General features: G+C 31.1%; 1 protein-coding gene across 1 annotated transcript; it reads left to right on the top strand.

Annotated features, from left to right (window-relative positions):
- The first annotated feature begins 8,458 nt into the window (after positions 1 to 8,458).
- LOC110616603 (trafficking protein particle complex subunit 5) lies at positions 8,459 to 14,223 on the top strand. Its single transcript, XM_021759029.2, has 8 exons — positions 8,459 to 8,714; positions 9,298 to 9,386; positions 9,840 to 9,903; positions 11,624 to 11,701; positions 12,218 to 12,294; positions 12,396 to 12,462; positions 12,546 to 12,653; positions 14,006 to 14,223. Exons 1-8 carry the CDS (start codon positions 8,643 to 8,645, stop codon positions 14,033 to 14,035), a joined length of 585 nt encoding a protein of 194 aa, XP_021614721.1. The 5' UTR covers positions 8,459 to 8,642; the 3' UTR covers positions 14,036 to 14,223.
- The last annotated feature ends 2,463 nt before the right edge of the window (positions 14,224 to 16,686 follow it).

The raw sequence follows: 16,686 nt of genomic DNA, 5'->3' as shown, positions 1-16,686 counted from the left end.
GTCTCATTATTTTATGCATGAATGATATTTTTGTTTTATAGTTATTGTGGTCCCATTATTTCATGTATAAGTATTATTTTTGTTTTATAATTATTGTGGTCCCATTATTTTAAAAATTTTCTTTATTTTTTTTTGTAGATAGATGATCGTAATTTTCAAATAAATAAAGTGATATTGGAAGCAAGTGCATTAGCTATATATAGTGTTTGTTTGGTACTTGTCTAGTTTTGCATTTATTTGCATGAGCTTAGGAGGATAAGCGTTTATAGTAGCACATAATTTAAGACTTGAAGGTGAGAGGGATAGAGACGAACTAATAAATCATTTATTTTATTCTGAATTTTGTCATAATTTTTATTAGGTTATGTGATTTATTAGTTAAAGAAAGTGGCCTTAGACCAATAATTCGAGTAATCGTTGAATAATTAGTAGCGAACACATTTTAATATTTTTCAGTTACATTATAAAATAATTTCACATCAAAGAGAAAATTATGTACCTCACATGCAAACATGGCTACTAAACTTTTGGCTTTAAAATTTCAAGCTTGCATATATTATAGCCTCATATTGGAGTTGCTGGCAATTCTTACTAGAATTTTTTTTAATGAAGAGTGCTCATGTATTTTAAGCTTTTTATAATATCTTCCAACTAGAAAAGGTTGATTATGTGTGTCTTATTACTTCTTAAGGACACATATATATAGATATATAACCTAAAGACAATAGCACTCACAGGTGGTAAGTGTATCTGAGTAAATCTGAGAGGTCTCAGGTTCTACTCTCCCAATTTTCAATTCCCATTTCAAAAAAAAAAAATCTAAAGACAATAAACCCTAATAAGATAAAGTAAATCTGCAGATACCTAAAAATTAACAATGAAAAATAATGTATAGAAGGCAAAATCAAAGAATAATTACAAGCCATTTATCTCGTGCATAGAGGACCGTGTTTAACATATTTTCATACAATAGAAAATATCTCATCCACTCTGAAATTATAATATCTACTTTAGCAACTGGTAGCTCAATTTCTTCAATCTTTCCCTTCAAAACCGTTACAACTGTAACAATATTTTATTTAAGAAAAAAAGGGCAGAGTCACTGACTACTTTGAAGGAATATAGAAAGACAGTAGAATTAGCAAAACATCATAACACAAACATATTACCTTCTGAAAAACCATTTGATTCAACTATTTCTTTTGCCATGTCAGCCATGTCTGAGCACTAATAAAAAGCTTCACTTACCCAAAATTGAAGAGCAAGATAAATAATTTAAAATTTTATCTCATTTGATATAAGGATGAAGTTTAAAAATCTACAAATGATATTTAATTTGTGTAAAAAGAAAATTAAAATGCTCAAGTTTGAAAGCTATGAAAGAAATCAGGTGTGTGAAAATTTTTTTATACCAGTAGTTGGATCGGGATGCAAAAAATTTAATTTTTATTAGGAGAATATATATATATATATATTTTCTTTTTTTTTTTGCTAAAATCGGTGCGACAGCTCACCCTGCGTCCTCTATTTTTGCCTCTGCACTCAAGGTAGGGCATATATATCACACATGTCCAACTTGATAAGTGAGTCACGATAGACTTATTTAGACACCAGTTTGGTTAGGATATTCGCTAGCTCCTCTAAATTTTTCATATATGGAGCTTCAATGGTCTTCTCTTCAAGCTTCTCATATATAGAATTGCGGTCAATCTCCACATGCTTAATTCGATCGTGCTGTATTATATTTTCTGCAATTTTTATGACGGATTGGTTATCACAAATATAACTTTATTGCTCTATCATGACTAAGACCAAGCTCTACCATGAGTCATTTTAGCCACAGTAGCTCTTTAATCCTTTAACCATATCTCGGTATTCGATTTCAGCATTAGACAAAGAGACAAGCTTCTACTTTTTAGTCTTTCAGGTGATTAAATTATCTCCAAAAAAGGTGCAATACCTATTGAATCCCACGTCGGTTTGGATAAGGGTAAAGTGTTCCTTATAAGGGCCTTAAGTACTCCTCTCCCTTGATCTAGTTTTTAGGGTGAGTTAGACCTGCTCCAATTATAGAGGTAATATCTTTAGGCACTCCTTCCCTTAAATTAGCTTTTAGGGTGAATTAGGCCTGACTCAAATTTAACAATACCCAGTTGTTAAATTGTGTCTGCCTCAAATAGTACCATAATCTAAATAATAATATCCATTAACAGATACATTATGATTCTTATAAATCATAAGACCTTTCAATGTGAAGATTTCAAATACCTTGAAAATTTGACAACATTCATGTGTATTTCACTTGGGTTCTGCATAAAAGGACTTACCACGTTGACTACATAAGCAAGGTCTAGTCGAGTGTGTGATAAGTAAATCAAGCAACTAACTAGTTATTGATATCTCCCTTTATTGGCAAGGACTTGATCAGAAAGCTCCTCTAGATCATGATTTTGCTCCGTAAGTGTATTAATGGGTTGACAATCAAACATATTTGTCTACGTTAATAAATCTAGAACATATTTGCATTGTGAAAGAAAGATTTCATGTTCAGATCTAATAACTTAATACCTAGAAATTAAACCTCCAAGATCCTTCATATCAAATTTGGATGCTAATGAGTCTTTATGATAGTCATCTCTTTAATGTCATTACCCATAACAATCATGTCATCCACATAAATAATAAGAGTAGTAATCTTACTATTTTTCCTTTTTAAAAACAACGTATGATCTGTTTTACTTTGAGCATAACAATACTTTTTCATTACCAGCCGAACCTATCAAACCATGCCTTGAGTGATTGTTTCAAGTTATACAAGGCTTTCTTTAACTTACACACCATATTTGTATAAACAGAAGTGTTGTAACCTGGAGGTAAATTCATATAAATTTTTTAAGATAAATCTCAATGTAAAAAAGCATTTTTACATCATATTGTTGTAGAAGCGAATCAAAATTTACAGCTATAAATAAGACTTAGACAATATTCAACTTTACTACAGGTGCAAAGGTCTATTAGTAATCAACCTCATAAGTTTGTGTGAAATGACAAACCACTAACCTTATTTTATGCAGATTGATTATGCCATCTAGTTTATGATTTAATGAAAAAAAAAATACACTTATATCCTACAAGTCTTTTTCTTTCTAGTAATGTAATGATATCCCATGTTTGGTTTCTTTCTAGAGCTTACATCTCCTCTAGCATGGATATTTTGCCCATTTAAGATTATTCAATACCTCCTCTACTCTTAGTGGGAATATGACAACTGATATTTTATTTATAAAACCTTAGATAGTACAAGGTAAATGCTTAGTAGAGACATAATGAGCATTAGGATGCCTCATGATCTTTGAATCACTAGGTGAATAACTCGCAGGTGGCTTGCTTCAAGTACTTCTAAGAGGTAAATAGTACCTATTATCATTATCGGAGACCACTGATGCAAGATCAACAAATCAACATGTTAGCATTATTGTTTGAATTTGTACATACCTTAAGGTCATCACCAATAGAGAAAACATTATAGGTGTAGATAGGGTGATGTGGAACCCAGGATCAACTTGCGATCAAAGTCTCATTATACAACTTGACAAAGATATCTTGCAAAGATTGCTCTACTACACCCTTAACTAATGTGATTAGAAATATAAATAATCAAACGATAATTCTAACTAGAAAATGGTATAAAATTTTTTTTGATAAGTTAACTAAACATGGAGTGAGAAAATCTATATTAGAACACCACAAGATTAAACTTTGATAAGTTGTTAGAGAATAGAAAAATACAAAGAATTAATTATCTTTGCAATGCATAAAAGAAGTTTTCATTATGGAAAAAAAATATCAACTTCAACTTTTTAACTTTAGTTATATATAAAATAAAGGCTATTTATAGCCAAATATCTCCTAATTCTAGTTGAAATAGAAAAACAAAACAAATCCTAATTGAAATGAAAAAATAAAATAAATCCTAGTTGAAATAGAAAACTTTAAGGTAATCCTATTTGAATAAGGAGAATTAAATCTAATCCTATTAACAAAAGGATATAATTATAATGATAAATCATAAACTCACTAGGATACAAATAAAAATCCACTTCATTCCATAATTGTCTGAAAAGATAAGGAAATATTGAAAGTCTTCTGCTTAATTTAAGACTATGAAATTCATCCATCTTTTTAGCAACACAAAATCATTCTTCATATAATAGAATTTTATTAGTAAAAAATGTCAATTTGACTCCTAATCCATATAGAATTATAAAAGATACTAAAACACACTAAAATATCCCATATATGAGTTTCAAAAGTAAATTAATGATGGCTGAAATTGGACCCACGAATTTTAAAAAAAATAAACCCATTTTTTATGTCTTCCAAACATGGCATTAAGCATAAATAACTCTAATTCTCCTTGATTCCTCATGATTCAAAACTTTTCATACTAAATTTTAAAAAAAGTGTGAAGACTTTGATGCATAACTTGTTTAAGATTCTTGCCATTTTTGTGCTCGCATCGTTTTCTCCTTCCTCAAAAAGATTCATCCTTGAATCTTCAGGTATGATAATAAGAGAAGAAGTAATATTGATTGTATGATTTCCAATCTTGTATTCTTGATTGCAACTTCTCCAAGATCAAATGTAGATAAATAAATAAGTTTTTTGATTAACAGTGCATGCATGGGGTCCTACAAAAAAAAATTATCAACACTAAATAAAAGAACATCAATCATATACATATCTTCGTGGTTGTAGATTTGAGCATAAATTTAGAGGAAATTTTGATTTTAGTGGCTTCCAAATTTGTATAGGCTCATCATCCTTATCTTTTTTACAGTGTAGTCTTCAAAATTAAACACAGAGCGAATATCAAGGTCGTGTTGAATAACATTATTATATTCATCATATTGAGGCTTGACATATTCCCAATCGACAATCGCTTCTTCAGAAGAGTGCTCTTCAAATATGGTTGAGACCTCCTCATATCAACATGTCATGGTGGGAACTGAGATTATTTTACCCATTGCAATAGAAGTTTCTCCAGGTCTTTAGCTTGTTCTTTATATTCTCTTGTCTGCATCTTTATGAGAATACAATCTTCACGTGAGGATTTGAATGTGTAATTAGTCCTTTGATTGGAACTCCTTGGATCTTCTTCTGTATACTATATTTTTTCTCAAACACAACTCTTTTTTTTTTTTCTAAAAAGAGATAATTGAATTTTTCTTTTCTAAGAAATAAATTGAAAAAACAAAATAAAATTAAATAAAAAAATATAAAACTTATAAAACAAATAAATATAGATAAATTGAAATTTATCTATCACCATGTTCTGATATCAAATTGATGCGAAAATTTAAATTAACTTCTTAACTTCATGGTCGTCGTCATGGTTTTCACGATTCAATTATGGTATTGCTTGATCGACAATATTATGCGCTATTGCTATTGAACTAGATTCCTCTTAGCCAGTCACCACTATATCAGGTATAACAATCGTCCAATTCAACTCTTCACTACTCATTTCCCCATGAAGAGAAGGATTAGAATTCGTTGGAGAAAAATACATTTTCAGTTTCCGAGAAAGTAACATCTATAGGCACATACAATCGATAAGTGGGGGATGATAACACTTGTATCCCTTCTTTTTATGAGGTAAATATCCAATAAACACATATCTTAAAGCACATGAATCAAGTTTGGTACGTTAATGTTCCTTAGATCTTATTTTGCATGCCATATTTTTTTTCAAATACAACTCTTTTTTTTTCTTCTACAAAGAGATAACTAAATTATTTTTCTTTTTTCTTTTTGCAAATTGAAATTATGAGATAAACTGAAATAAAAAATAAAATTAAAATTAAATAAAAACAAATATAAAACTTATGAAACAAATAAATATAAATAAATTGACATTTATTTATCACCATACTCTGACATTAAATTATTGCGGAAATTTAAATTAACTTTTTAACTTCATGGTCATGATCATACTCATGGTTTTTATGGTTCAATTATGGTATTGCTTGATCGACAATATTATGCCCTGTTGCCATTAAACTAGATTCATAAATAAAAATTTTCTCTCTTTAAAATGAGAGAGATAATGGCTATTACTCCATAAAAAGATGTATTATTAACAATTAATCTTATTTTATTAATCTATAACAAATATATCCTTAGAAATTTAAAGTATTCATTAATGTAACATTTATTTTTAGAAAATTAACATATTTAAATTGAATATAAGTATACTAAATTATTCTCATATGACTAAAACTAGATTTTAGTAAAAATATAATTTTAATTTGTTAATTTTTATTTAGAAAATAAAATATTAATTTTTACTCAACTGATTTTTGTTTTGGGAGAAAATATTTTTTTTCGTTGCACCGTTAGTTTTCTTAATCCAGACAGGTTCTTGCTGCCCGGAAAGTAAATTCCTCTTTCCATCTCCAAGTGGTTTTATATATATTGTCTTGGAGTTGATATCTAAAGCTTTTGTTTGTTTTGGTTGGGTTTTCCTTTTCTATTGTTGCATGCATATTACTCCTTGATGGATGGTATTCCAATTGTTTCAATGGTTTGATGATGGGTTGTTAGAGGTGGCTCGTGAAAGGTTATCTTCACATATTCGCCAAAGCGTATGCCTTCTCCTATGTTATTTAACACTTTTCTTTGATCCAAGTGAGTTTCTCAACAATACCAAACTTAGTTTGATAAACTTAGTGAGTCGGCTTATAAAGTAAAATCTGAAACCTCTCAAATTTAGTATTCACCACTAAATTATTTCTATTGTTGCATGCATATTACTCCTTGATGGATGGTATTCCAATTGTTTCAATGGTTTGATGATGGGTTGTTAGAGGTGGCTCGTGAAAGGTTATCTTCACATATTCGCCAAAGCGTATGCCTTCTCCTATGTTATTTAACACTTTTCTTTGATCCAAGTGAGTTTCTCAACAATACCAAACTTAGTTTGATAAACTTAGTGAGTCGGCTTATAAAGTAAAATCTGAAACCTCTCAAATTTAGTATTCACCACTAAATTATTTCTATTGTTGCATGCATATTACTCCTTGATGGATGGTATTTCAATTGTTTCAATGGTTTGATGATGGGTTGTTAGAGGTGGCTCGTGAAAGGTTATCTTCACATATTCGCCAAAGCGTATGCCTTCTCCTATGTTATTTAACACTTTTCTTTGATCCAAGTGAGTTTCTCAACAATACCAAACTTAGTTTGATAAACTTAGTGAGTCGGCTTATAAAGTAAAATCTGAAACCTCTCAAATTTAGTATTCACCACTAAATTATTTCTATTGTTGCATGCATATTACTCCTTGATGGATGGTATTCCAATTGTTTCAATGGTTTGATGATGGGTTGTTAGAGGTGGCTCGTGAAAGGTTATCTTCACATATGTGATTTTCGCCAAAGCGTATGCCTTCTCCTATGTTATTTAACACTTTTCTTTGATCCAAGTGAGTTTCTCAACAATACCAAACTTAGTTTGATAAACTTAGTGAGTCGGCTTATAAAGTAAAATCTGAAACCTCTCAAATTTAGTATTCACCACTAAATTATTTCTATTGTTGCATGCATATTACTCCTTGATGGATGGTATTTCAATTGTTTCAATGGTTTGATGATGGGTTGTTAGAGGTGGCTCGTGAAAGGTTATCTTCACATATTCGCCAAAGCGTATGCCTTCTCCTATGTTATTTAACACTTTTCTTTGATCCAAGTGAGTTTCTCAACAATACCAAACTTAGTTTGATAAACTTAGTGAGTCGGCTTATAAAGTAAAATCTGAAACCTCTCAAATTTAGTATTCACCACTAAATTATTTCTATTGTTGCATGCATATTACTCCTTGATGGATGGTATTCCAATTGTTTCAATGGTTTGATGATGGGTTGTTAGAGGTGGCTCGTGAAAGGTTATCTTCACATATGTGATTTTCGCCAAAGCGTATGCCTTCTCCTATGTTATTTAACACTTTTCTTTGATCCAAGTGAGTTTCTCAACAATACCAAACTTAGTTTGATAAACTTAGTGAGTCGGCTTATAAAGTAAAATCTGAAACCTCTCAAATTTAGTATTCACCACTAAATTAAGTTTATAAGTGCATTCTAACATTATTTAAAAGTTACAAACTAAGACTTTATTTGGTGGAGTAAATACGATAGAAAGTTGGACTTTTTAAAATATAAAAGTTTTCTTATTTGGTTTACTTGTTTTGTTTGCGCCGGAGAATAACTTACTAGATTTTACACTTTTGTAATTAATTATAGAATTATATTGAAGATATCATTATTTTTTATTACTTAAAAATAAATTTATTTTTTAAAAAAATTATTTTATAAACTAAATATATTTTTTTATATATTTTATAAAGTAAATTTTCTAAAAATATACTTCCAAAAAATATAATTTAGAGGAAATAAATAATTTTGAACCAAATATGGCGTCGGTACATAGTCCACAGCTGACGCTGCGTCTTGTTTCTTTTCCCAGAATTTCTCAGCTGCAAAATAGAACCGTTGCCGAATCTACTCGCCGGAGAAATTTCCCCCTGATTTGATCCAAACACCTTCGATCAGAACACTAAAAGCGCTAGAACATTAGAAGTGAAAGATGATCGGAGTAGGCAAGGTCAAGCAGTATTCTAATGTTCTGGACAAACCACTCAGTAAGGGTAAACAAGAGGTACCTCCTCCTCCCCTCTCTTTTTATATCATCCCTAATTCCAGTTGTTTGGTTTCCGAGAAACATTCGAAGAAAGTTAAAGACGCCGATATTAACCAGAAGGCGGCTTTTTGTTTCTCAGGTCTCTTATTCTAGTTATTTTTGCCATCCATTTTCTGTTTTCTGTTCTGCTGCGTCCAACCCAAGGCATTTTTTCAGATCTACATTGCTTTTTGGGTGTTAATCTTATGCTCAAAGTGCGTCTAGTTGGTTTCAGTATTATTTGGATAAGTACTTGGGCATCGTATAGTTGTACTTTGTAGCAAGGAAATGGGGAAAAGAAGGGAGCATTGAAAATTGAGTTTAAGATTTTTGACAATTTGATTCAAGGGCATCTAAAACCTACAATAAAGGTTGCCTAGTTCTATCATTTGTCTAAGGCGAAATCAACTTTAAGCAACTGAAGACCATAAAAATTTCATATTTCATGTTAACTTCTCATAAGCCTCTTTCATGGTAACTGTGAGTGGGTTTTTTCTTCAATTTGGCATTAGAAATTGATGTTTTCTAAATTGATTGAAGTTTAAGCATTTGTGTTTCTCAGGTCAGTTTGAGCGCATTTGCATTTTTGTTTTCGGAACTCGTTCAATACAACCAGACACAAGTTGACAATATTTCTGAATTAGAACGAAGGTAAGCTGCCAGTTTTGTAAATTCAACCTAATTGGTTTTATACCTGTGCTGTAATATCATTTGTTAGTTTATATCTCTGCATATACATAGTGAATGAGAAATTGAAGCACAGTAAAAGGAAATGGTATCATCATTCCACCTAATTCAATTGTTCCTCAAGTTCATTATTTAATTCATTTATAGGCAATGGAGAACCCATACAGAAAATTTATATTGAATTATTGATACTTTTGAGGCGTAATTCCAATCTCTCTAAGCATACATTTATTGGAAGATGAAGAAATAGAAAGGACAGAAGAAAAGATAAGAATGTCAAGAAAATTGTCCTTTGAAGTTGATATGCTTTAAACTTTTGATTCCAGGCATCGGCAACTGTAAATAGCTTCTATCTAATTTTTGACATATTGACTGCCGGTTTCATCATTTGTGATAATATTTGTGGAATGGAGGCAGGCTGGAGGATGCAGGCTATGCAGTTGGAGCTAGAGTTCTTGAACTTCTTTGCCATAGAGAGAAGGTATGACATGTTCCTTAATTTCTCTTTGGCAAATTACTCCAGACAAAACTGACCAATTTAAAAACTAGCTACCTTCTCTTAAATCACAACTCATGAAAAAATGCTTAGTTTGTTGAATTGAAAGTAAATTGTGTTATTTAGGTTCTTCATTTGACATCTGATGCTGTAGATTGCTATAGTTTGTGTTGACTGGATTCTCCAAACTCATGTTCCCACGAAATAGATTCCCTTGTTGATAATTAATGGATTTGCTTGCAGCCATCTTTAAATGTTTTTCTGTTCATTGTATGGTTATGTTGCAGACATCTTGTGTTTGCAACCTTCAATTGTACAGTTTTTGAGTATTTATAGAAGCTCTTTATGTAAATTCATGCTGACCCTATCCTAGTGCACCATAAACGGGCAGCATGCCTTTAACTTTATGTCATTATATCAATCTAGGATTTTAAGATTGTAAACCATCTTAATTGCATTGATGTATTCTGTTTGTTTACTTTGGAATTTGTTATTTGTTGAACTTTCAGAAACGAGCATGCCTTTGTATCCTCTTAATTGTGATAAAGCACAGCCCGAAACATGTAAAGAGCATGTGAAAAGGCATTTGATGGGTTATTTCCATATGTCGTCATGTCTCTTCTATTCTTTCATTCATGTTGTATGGACACACCCTGCAGCAACTCTTTTTCTAGTCATAGTAGTTGTCAAATTTTCATTCATTTTTTTTTGGGGGTGGGAGAGAGGGAAAAAGTTTTATCTTTATTCTTTTTTTTTTTTAATTTTTTTTGGGGGGGAGTGCAAAAAAGTACCTTGACGTTTTGTTCCTGGACACTTGGGGCAATGTGGTTCAACTTTGACAAAATTGTACCTTAAGCTGTACTCTGTTAGCAGTCTAAGGACAAAAAACTCTAATGCTTTCAGTAATATTGATATGGCAGTATGCAATCAGTAAAATAATTTTTTTATGAAAAATTTTTAGTTTTCAAACTATTTGTGGGACCAAAGATGTTTAAAAAATATTATTTTATTAGCATTGCACTGTCACATCAGTAAAACTAATGGCATTAGAACTTTTGTCCTTAGTGCTAACAAAGCAAATGTCGGGGTACTATTTTGTCAAAAATTGATCCAAAGCCCCTAACTATCAAAGAGCAAAACATTAGGGTGCTTCTTTTTATGCTCCCCCCTTTCCTTTTTCCTATTTCCATCAAGCGAGCGTGATATGTATGTGTAGAGACTGGCACATTCTTTGTCCTTAGTGGTAACAAAGTAAAGCTCAGGATACTATTTTGTCAAAAATTGAAGCACAAGCTCCTAAATGTCAAAGCGAGAAACCTCAGGGTGCTTTGCTTTATACTCTTTCTCTCTCGTACTTTTTCCTATTTCCATCAAGCAAGCATGATATGCGACACATCATGAGCTTTGATGATATGCTATCTTGCATAAATTTGGAATTCATACTTAAAGATCCTGTTTTACTTTTTAATATTTGGAAGTATTGCCATCCTTGTGGAATTTGTGCTTGTGATTGCTTCCTGCCTTTCTTTTATCAGAAGATTGTATTTATGCCATCATCATGCTATTGATACTGCGTATTGACTTATTGAGCCTTGGTGGCTTTCTCAGCTATTAAGCCAATTTGTTCTGTGCCATGGATTTTTTTTTTTTGTCTAAATTTGGTTGGGTGGGAATGCTGTATTTGTTCTTTCTTGTGATGATGCAGGGGAATAGAAGGGAAACTCGATTATTGGGTATTTTGTCTTTTGTACACAGCACAGTGTGGAAGGTGTTGTTTGGAAAAGTAAGTTATTTTCACCAATTTCAATGAGTTCTTAAGCTTCCTTTTATCTGAAAATAGATTGTTCTTATCATGTAAGAAAGAACTTTTTGTTTATTTATCTTATATCCACTTACATATGCAGCCTTTTTTTTCTTTCCAATGAGAGCTTTTTCCTATTCTACTACAAGCACTACTAGAATTTGCCATACTGCACAAGGAAAAGTTATAACAAATGGACTTACATGTACTCTCACATGCATCTTTATCTACTTGTATATGGAATAATTTAAGAGTCCCCTGGTATTTGCATACAGTGGGATGTTGCCAAACCTCAGAAACACTAGATAATAAAGAGGATCACATATGCTATGAAAAGTTGAGTAGAATGCTACAGTACTTATCATAATGATGCTTCTCAAGTTTTATCGAGAGAGATTTGACGATGCAAAGTTAAGGTCTTATTTTTGGTAAACGTAAGCTAGTCTTGTGTAGCCTGCAATTCTAATGCATAACCAGCTCTTCCCATTGCTTCGTCAGGTAGCTGACTCCCTTGAGAAGGGCACTGAACATGAAGATGAATACATGATTAGTGAGAAGGAGCTTCTTGTGAACAGGTGACAATTTTTTTTTTTTTTTTTGCCCTTTCTTATTGCTAATATGGCAGTTGCTGTCTTTACCTGGTTTTAGCAATTGCTTCTTACGACCCCCTCTCCAGATTTATTTCCATTCCAAAAGACATGGGGACATTTAACTGTGGAGCATTTGTTGCTGGAATAGTGAGGGTAGGTGCTACATTGAATTTTACCTGTTGAGATTTCTTTTAATGGATGAAGCTCTGATGGGTAGTTTCCTTTTCCTCTTGAAGGGTGTTTTGGATGGTGCAGGTTTTCCTGCGGTAGTAACAGCTCATTTTGTGCCTATGGAGGGTCAGCAACGACCTCGGACAACCATTTTGATAAAATTTGCTGAAGAGGTACTTTATGATATCGATACACTGAAAGTGCACATCACTGTTGTAGGGTGTATTTTGAAGTTGGTAAAATTTTGCATGTTAGTACATCTATATTTACTTGATGTTTCTTTTATATGTTTATCAAGCATGCTTGTCAAGGTTGCTAGGAGGTTTGCCTGGTTTAACTGTATATGGATTTATGTGCCCTGTGTCCTTCTGTTGTAAACCTTAAATAAGCAGCTTCTTGGCAATTTGTCTGTACTTTTCTGAGTCTTTCATAATATTTCACTTGTGCTTCAATGAATCTTAATTTAACTAAATGTTTGAGCTAAATTAACTTATTCCAATAACTTGTAGCTGGTATGAATTTATCCATGAAATTTTGGTGGCAAACATGTGTTTCCTTTCCATCTTCTTTGCCTTCTTTATAGGGCTATGTATTATCTATCTGCATGAGCCTTGAGTGCACTTCAGAAATTTCATATCTGTCATGCTTTTTTCCTGGCCAGACAACAAATTCCATGCCTTCTGGAAAGGGCCTTTTTCACTTAAATAGGCTTATTCAATCTTCTCTCTCTCTCTCTCTCTCTCTCTCTGTGTGTGTGTGTGTGTGTGTGTGTAGTACTTTCTGCCTTGTGTGCTAACATTATATTCAACATAGGATATAGATTATGAGAATTTTACTATTTAGTCCCTGAGTTTTCTCACTAATAATGATTTAGTCCATATATTTTGGAAATTAGACTATTTAGTCCCTCACTCTTACTTCCATCACGCGCATAAGTTCTTCTGTCCATTTTGCCATTGGTTGTTAAATTACATTACCATTTAATCCTTGAATTTGTTACAATTACTTGTAGTTTCATCCTTCCATTTTGTAATTAATTACAATTTCATATATGATACTCATCTACTGGTCTCTCCCTCTCTTTGACCCTCTCTGCCTCTATATTTCTCTCACTCCTCTTGGGGAGATGAGAGATGAAGTTCTAAAATTAAAGGATGAAATTATAAATATTGCAAAATTAAGGGATGAAACCGTAAATAATTATAACACCTAGGAATTAAATAGTAGTTTATTTAAAATGCTAACAGAAAAATAGATGGAATGACCTAAATATATGATAGAAGCAAAATTGAACTAAATGGTCTAGTTTCTGAAATACAAGGACCAAATTATTATCGGTGATAAAACCCGAAGACTACAAGCAATTTTCCCATAGATTATTGCTGCCAGTTTCGCAGGTTTATGTTTTACTGTTTTTTTAATAGGTTTCTGTACATGGCTCTTTATAGGGCGAAAAATTAAGCCTATGATTACTATTTTTCTCACTTGTATTATGGTTCTTTTCCATTTCACTCGTATGAACCAGGTACTAAGAAGAGAAGCAAGATTAGGTTGATATTTTTTGCCAAGATCTCACCATGTAATTTTTGCAATCATGTTCACCATAAAAGGCAGAGAATGGCGAATTATTTAGCCTACTTTTCAAACTAATCAGGATTGTCACCTGCCAGTCTTATCACACGCGTGTATCATTTGTCAGATTCTTGCTTCTTTATATTTATGCCCTTCTTCAGGACTTGGTTATTTTACTGATATAGTTGCTGCAGTTGATGCGAAGTTCCACAAGTTCTTACTCTAATTGCTTGCATGGAAAATTACATTTCTTTTTTCATCTTAGATTTTATTTTCGTAAAGGAGACAATATATGATAATTCTTATCCCTCAACGCAGTTTATCCTCTTCTAAATATTTTCCCTTCTGTGAATTCTCCTTTAAATGTTTTCTTTGTTGGAGTACTCCTTTTAAATCTATATAAATATATATATAAACTGAACGTTCACTGACATTGTCGTGTGGCACTTTTAAAAAAGAGCATAACTTAGTATATTTTTTTAATATTATAAATCTTTAGACTGTAAATGAGCCAAATTGTTCTTGAGTTATCGAGATTTGATTCGATAAAAGTTAGACCGAGCTTGATTTGATTTCTAAATGAGTCAAGTTTGAGTTTAATTTTTAGTTTCGTTTGGTAAACGAGCCAACTTTGAGCTTTATGGTATTCGGCTCGTTAAGACTCGTGAGCTCGATTCGTTTCTGGGTTCATATGAATAAGCTCGTGAATAGTCTCGTGAAATAAGTTGAAATTATTATCATTAGATAAATAAACTCAAACTCTTCTACATATATTTTAATAAGTCAAATTTAAATTTTTTAAAATTTAGCTCTATATAATTTAATTATACTTTTAAATTTGCATATATTTGGATCATTAAGATTTAAAAACTTATTTTTATAAGTTTATTGACTAATTTGTAAATATATTTATTTAACTAAAATTATTTTATTTTAATTTTAAACTTATTAATTTTAAACTAAAATTCATTATATATATAAATAAATTGAACCATTCGTGAACTATTCGAGATTAAACTCGATAAAAGCTCGACAAGTCTAAGCTCGTTTGCTAAGTGAGTCAAGCTTGAACTTAAACTCGTTTGCTAAATGAGTCAAACTTGAACATTTTAATGCTCAGCTCGAATTCGAAATGAGTAAAGTTCGAATTCAGTTCGAATTCGAAAAAATTTTAACGACTTGTCAAAACTCGTTTGCTAAGTGAGTCAAACTTGATTTTTTTAATACTCGGCTCATTTCAAACTCGTTTGCTAAGTGAGTTAAACTTGAACTTTTTAATACTCGGCTCGAATTCGAAATGAGTAAAGTTCGAATTTAGCTTGAACTTGAAAAAATTTTAACGAATCAAATTTAAATTTTTCAAAATTCGGTTCGACTCGATTCGTTTACATTCTTATAAATCTTTAATATATCAACACTATATAATTTTTTTTGATGTTTTAAAATAATAAAAATGATCGTATAATTTAATTAGTCAAATTCAGATTATTTTATATCTTTAATGAAAATTTATTGTATTGTTATATATTTTATTATTTTCATTATGAACTCTTCTTTAAAAATTTTAAAGCTAAAATTGTAGTCTAGAATAACAAAACTAAATTATACAGTATCTAATAATAAATTTTAAATATTATTTTATCTTCTTATGTATATATATATATATAATTTAACACTATTACTAACCCGTGCAGTTAACATTTTTCTAGTTTTGTTACAAAATTAAACTTTATCCATGCGAAGCTAGCGTTAAGTCATTGGAGCATACATTGAAGGTGTGGATTTCAGCATCAGAATCTGTGCCTCCTTTTTCTTTAACCCCTTGCTCTGACTCGTTTTAGGGGAAAAAATATGGCCCACAAAAGAGTGTAATAGTGATTAATGATTTGTTTTCATCTGACTTTACTATTTAGTCAGTGATTTCTTTGAATTAAAAAATTTGTTAGTCATACGATTATTTCGAAATTTGTTAGAGACTTAAAAAAGGGCTTTTTGCCTGTAATTATTATTTTTATAATTTTATTAATTTTGTAATCATTATTTTACTAATATAAGTTATATTTGTTATTTTTATAAATAAAAATTATTATGGTATTTTTTTTATATAATTAATTAACAATATAAAATATAAATTTTATTTCACTTCGGTTATAATCAATAAAAATTAAATAGTTTAGTTTCAATTAAATTTTATTCTTGTTATAGGTTATGGGAAATAAATATGTTAATATAAGAAGTAAATATTGATAGATTGGTCAGTTACTTAATTTTAAAGATTGTATAATCATAGGCTTGATTTTTCATCCTGTTTAGATACCGTCTCTCATGTATAAATAGATTGTAATCTCTATTGTAAAATACAACAAAATATTATATTTCTATATGGTATCAGAGCCATTCCCATAGAGATTTAATTTTTTTTTCTCTCTGTCAAGTTTTAAATTTTTGGAGACTTAGGATTCCTATTCTTTTGTGTTACCCATTTAGGGTAATATTTGTCTCTCACCGTCCACTTAGAGATGACGCCAAAGTCGACTTGCAGTCCCTTTGTCAGATATGTGGTTCGTTTGCCGTTTGGGTATTGGGTGGAGGTGTTTTTTAATACTGTTCACTGGGTTAGATTTTGTTATCTTC

The sequence above is a fragment of the Manihot esculenta genome, chromosome 6 (genome assembly GCF_001659605.2).
Source record: "Manihot esculenta cultivar AM560-2 chromosome 6, M.esculenta_v8, whole genome shotgun sequence".
Lineage (NCBI taxonomy): Eukaryota > Viridiplantae > Streptophyta > Magnoliopsida > Malpighiales > Euphorbiaceae > Manihot > Manihot esculenta.
Note: the sequence above shows the minus strand (reverse complement) of the source record. Positions and strands in the feature narration are given on the sequence as shown.

Excerpts from the sequence above, each read along its gene's own strand:
- LOC110616603 (XM_021759029.2), top strand. The coding sequence starts at position 8,643 with ATGATCGGAGTAGGCAAGGTCAAGCAGTATTCTAATGTTCTGGACAAA. Across the intron at positions 8,715-9,297 it reads TCAGTAAGGGTAAACAAGAG|GTCAGTTTGAGCGCATTTGC; the intron begins GTACCTCCTCCT and ends TGTGTTTCTCAG. Across the intron at positions 9,387-9,839 it reads ATTTCTGAATTAGAACGAAG|GCTGGAGGATGCAGGCTATG; the intron begins GTAAGCTGCCAG and ends GAATGGAGGCAG.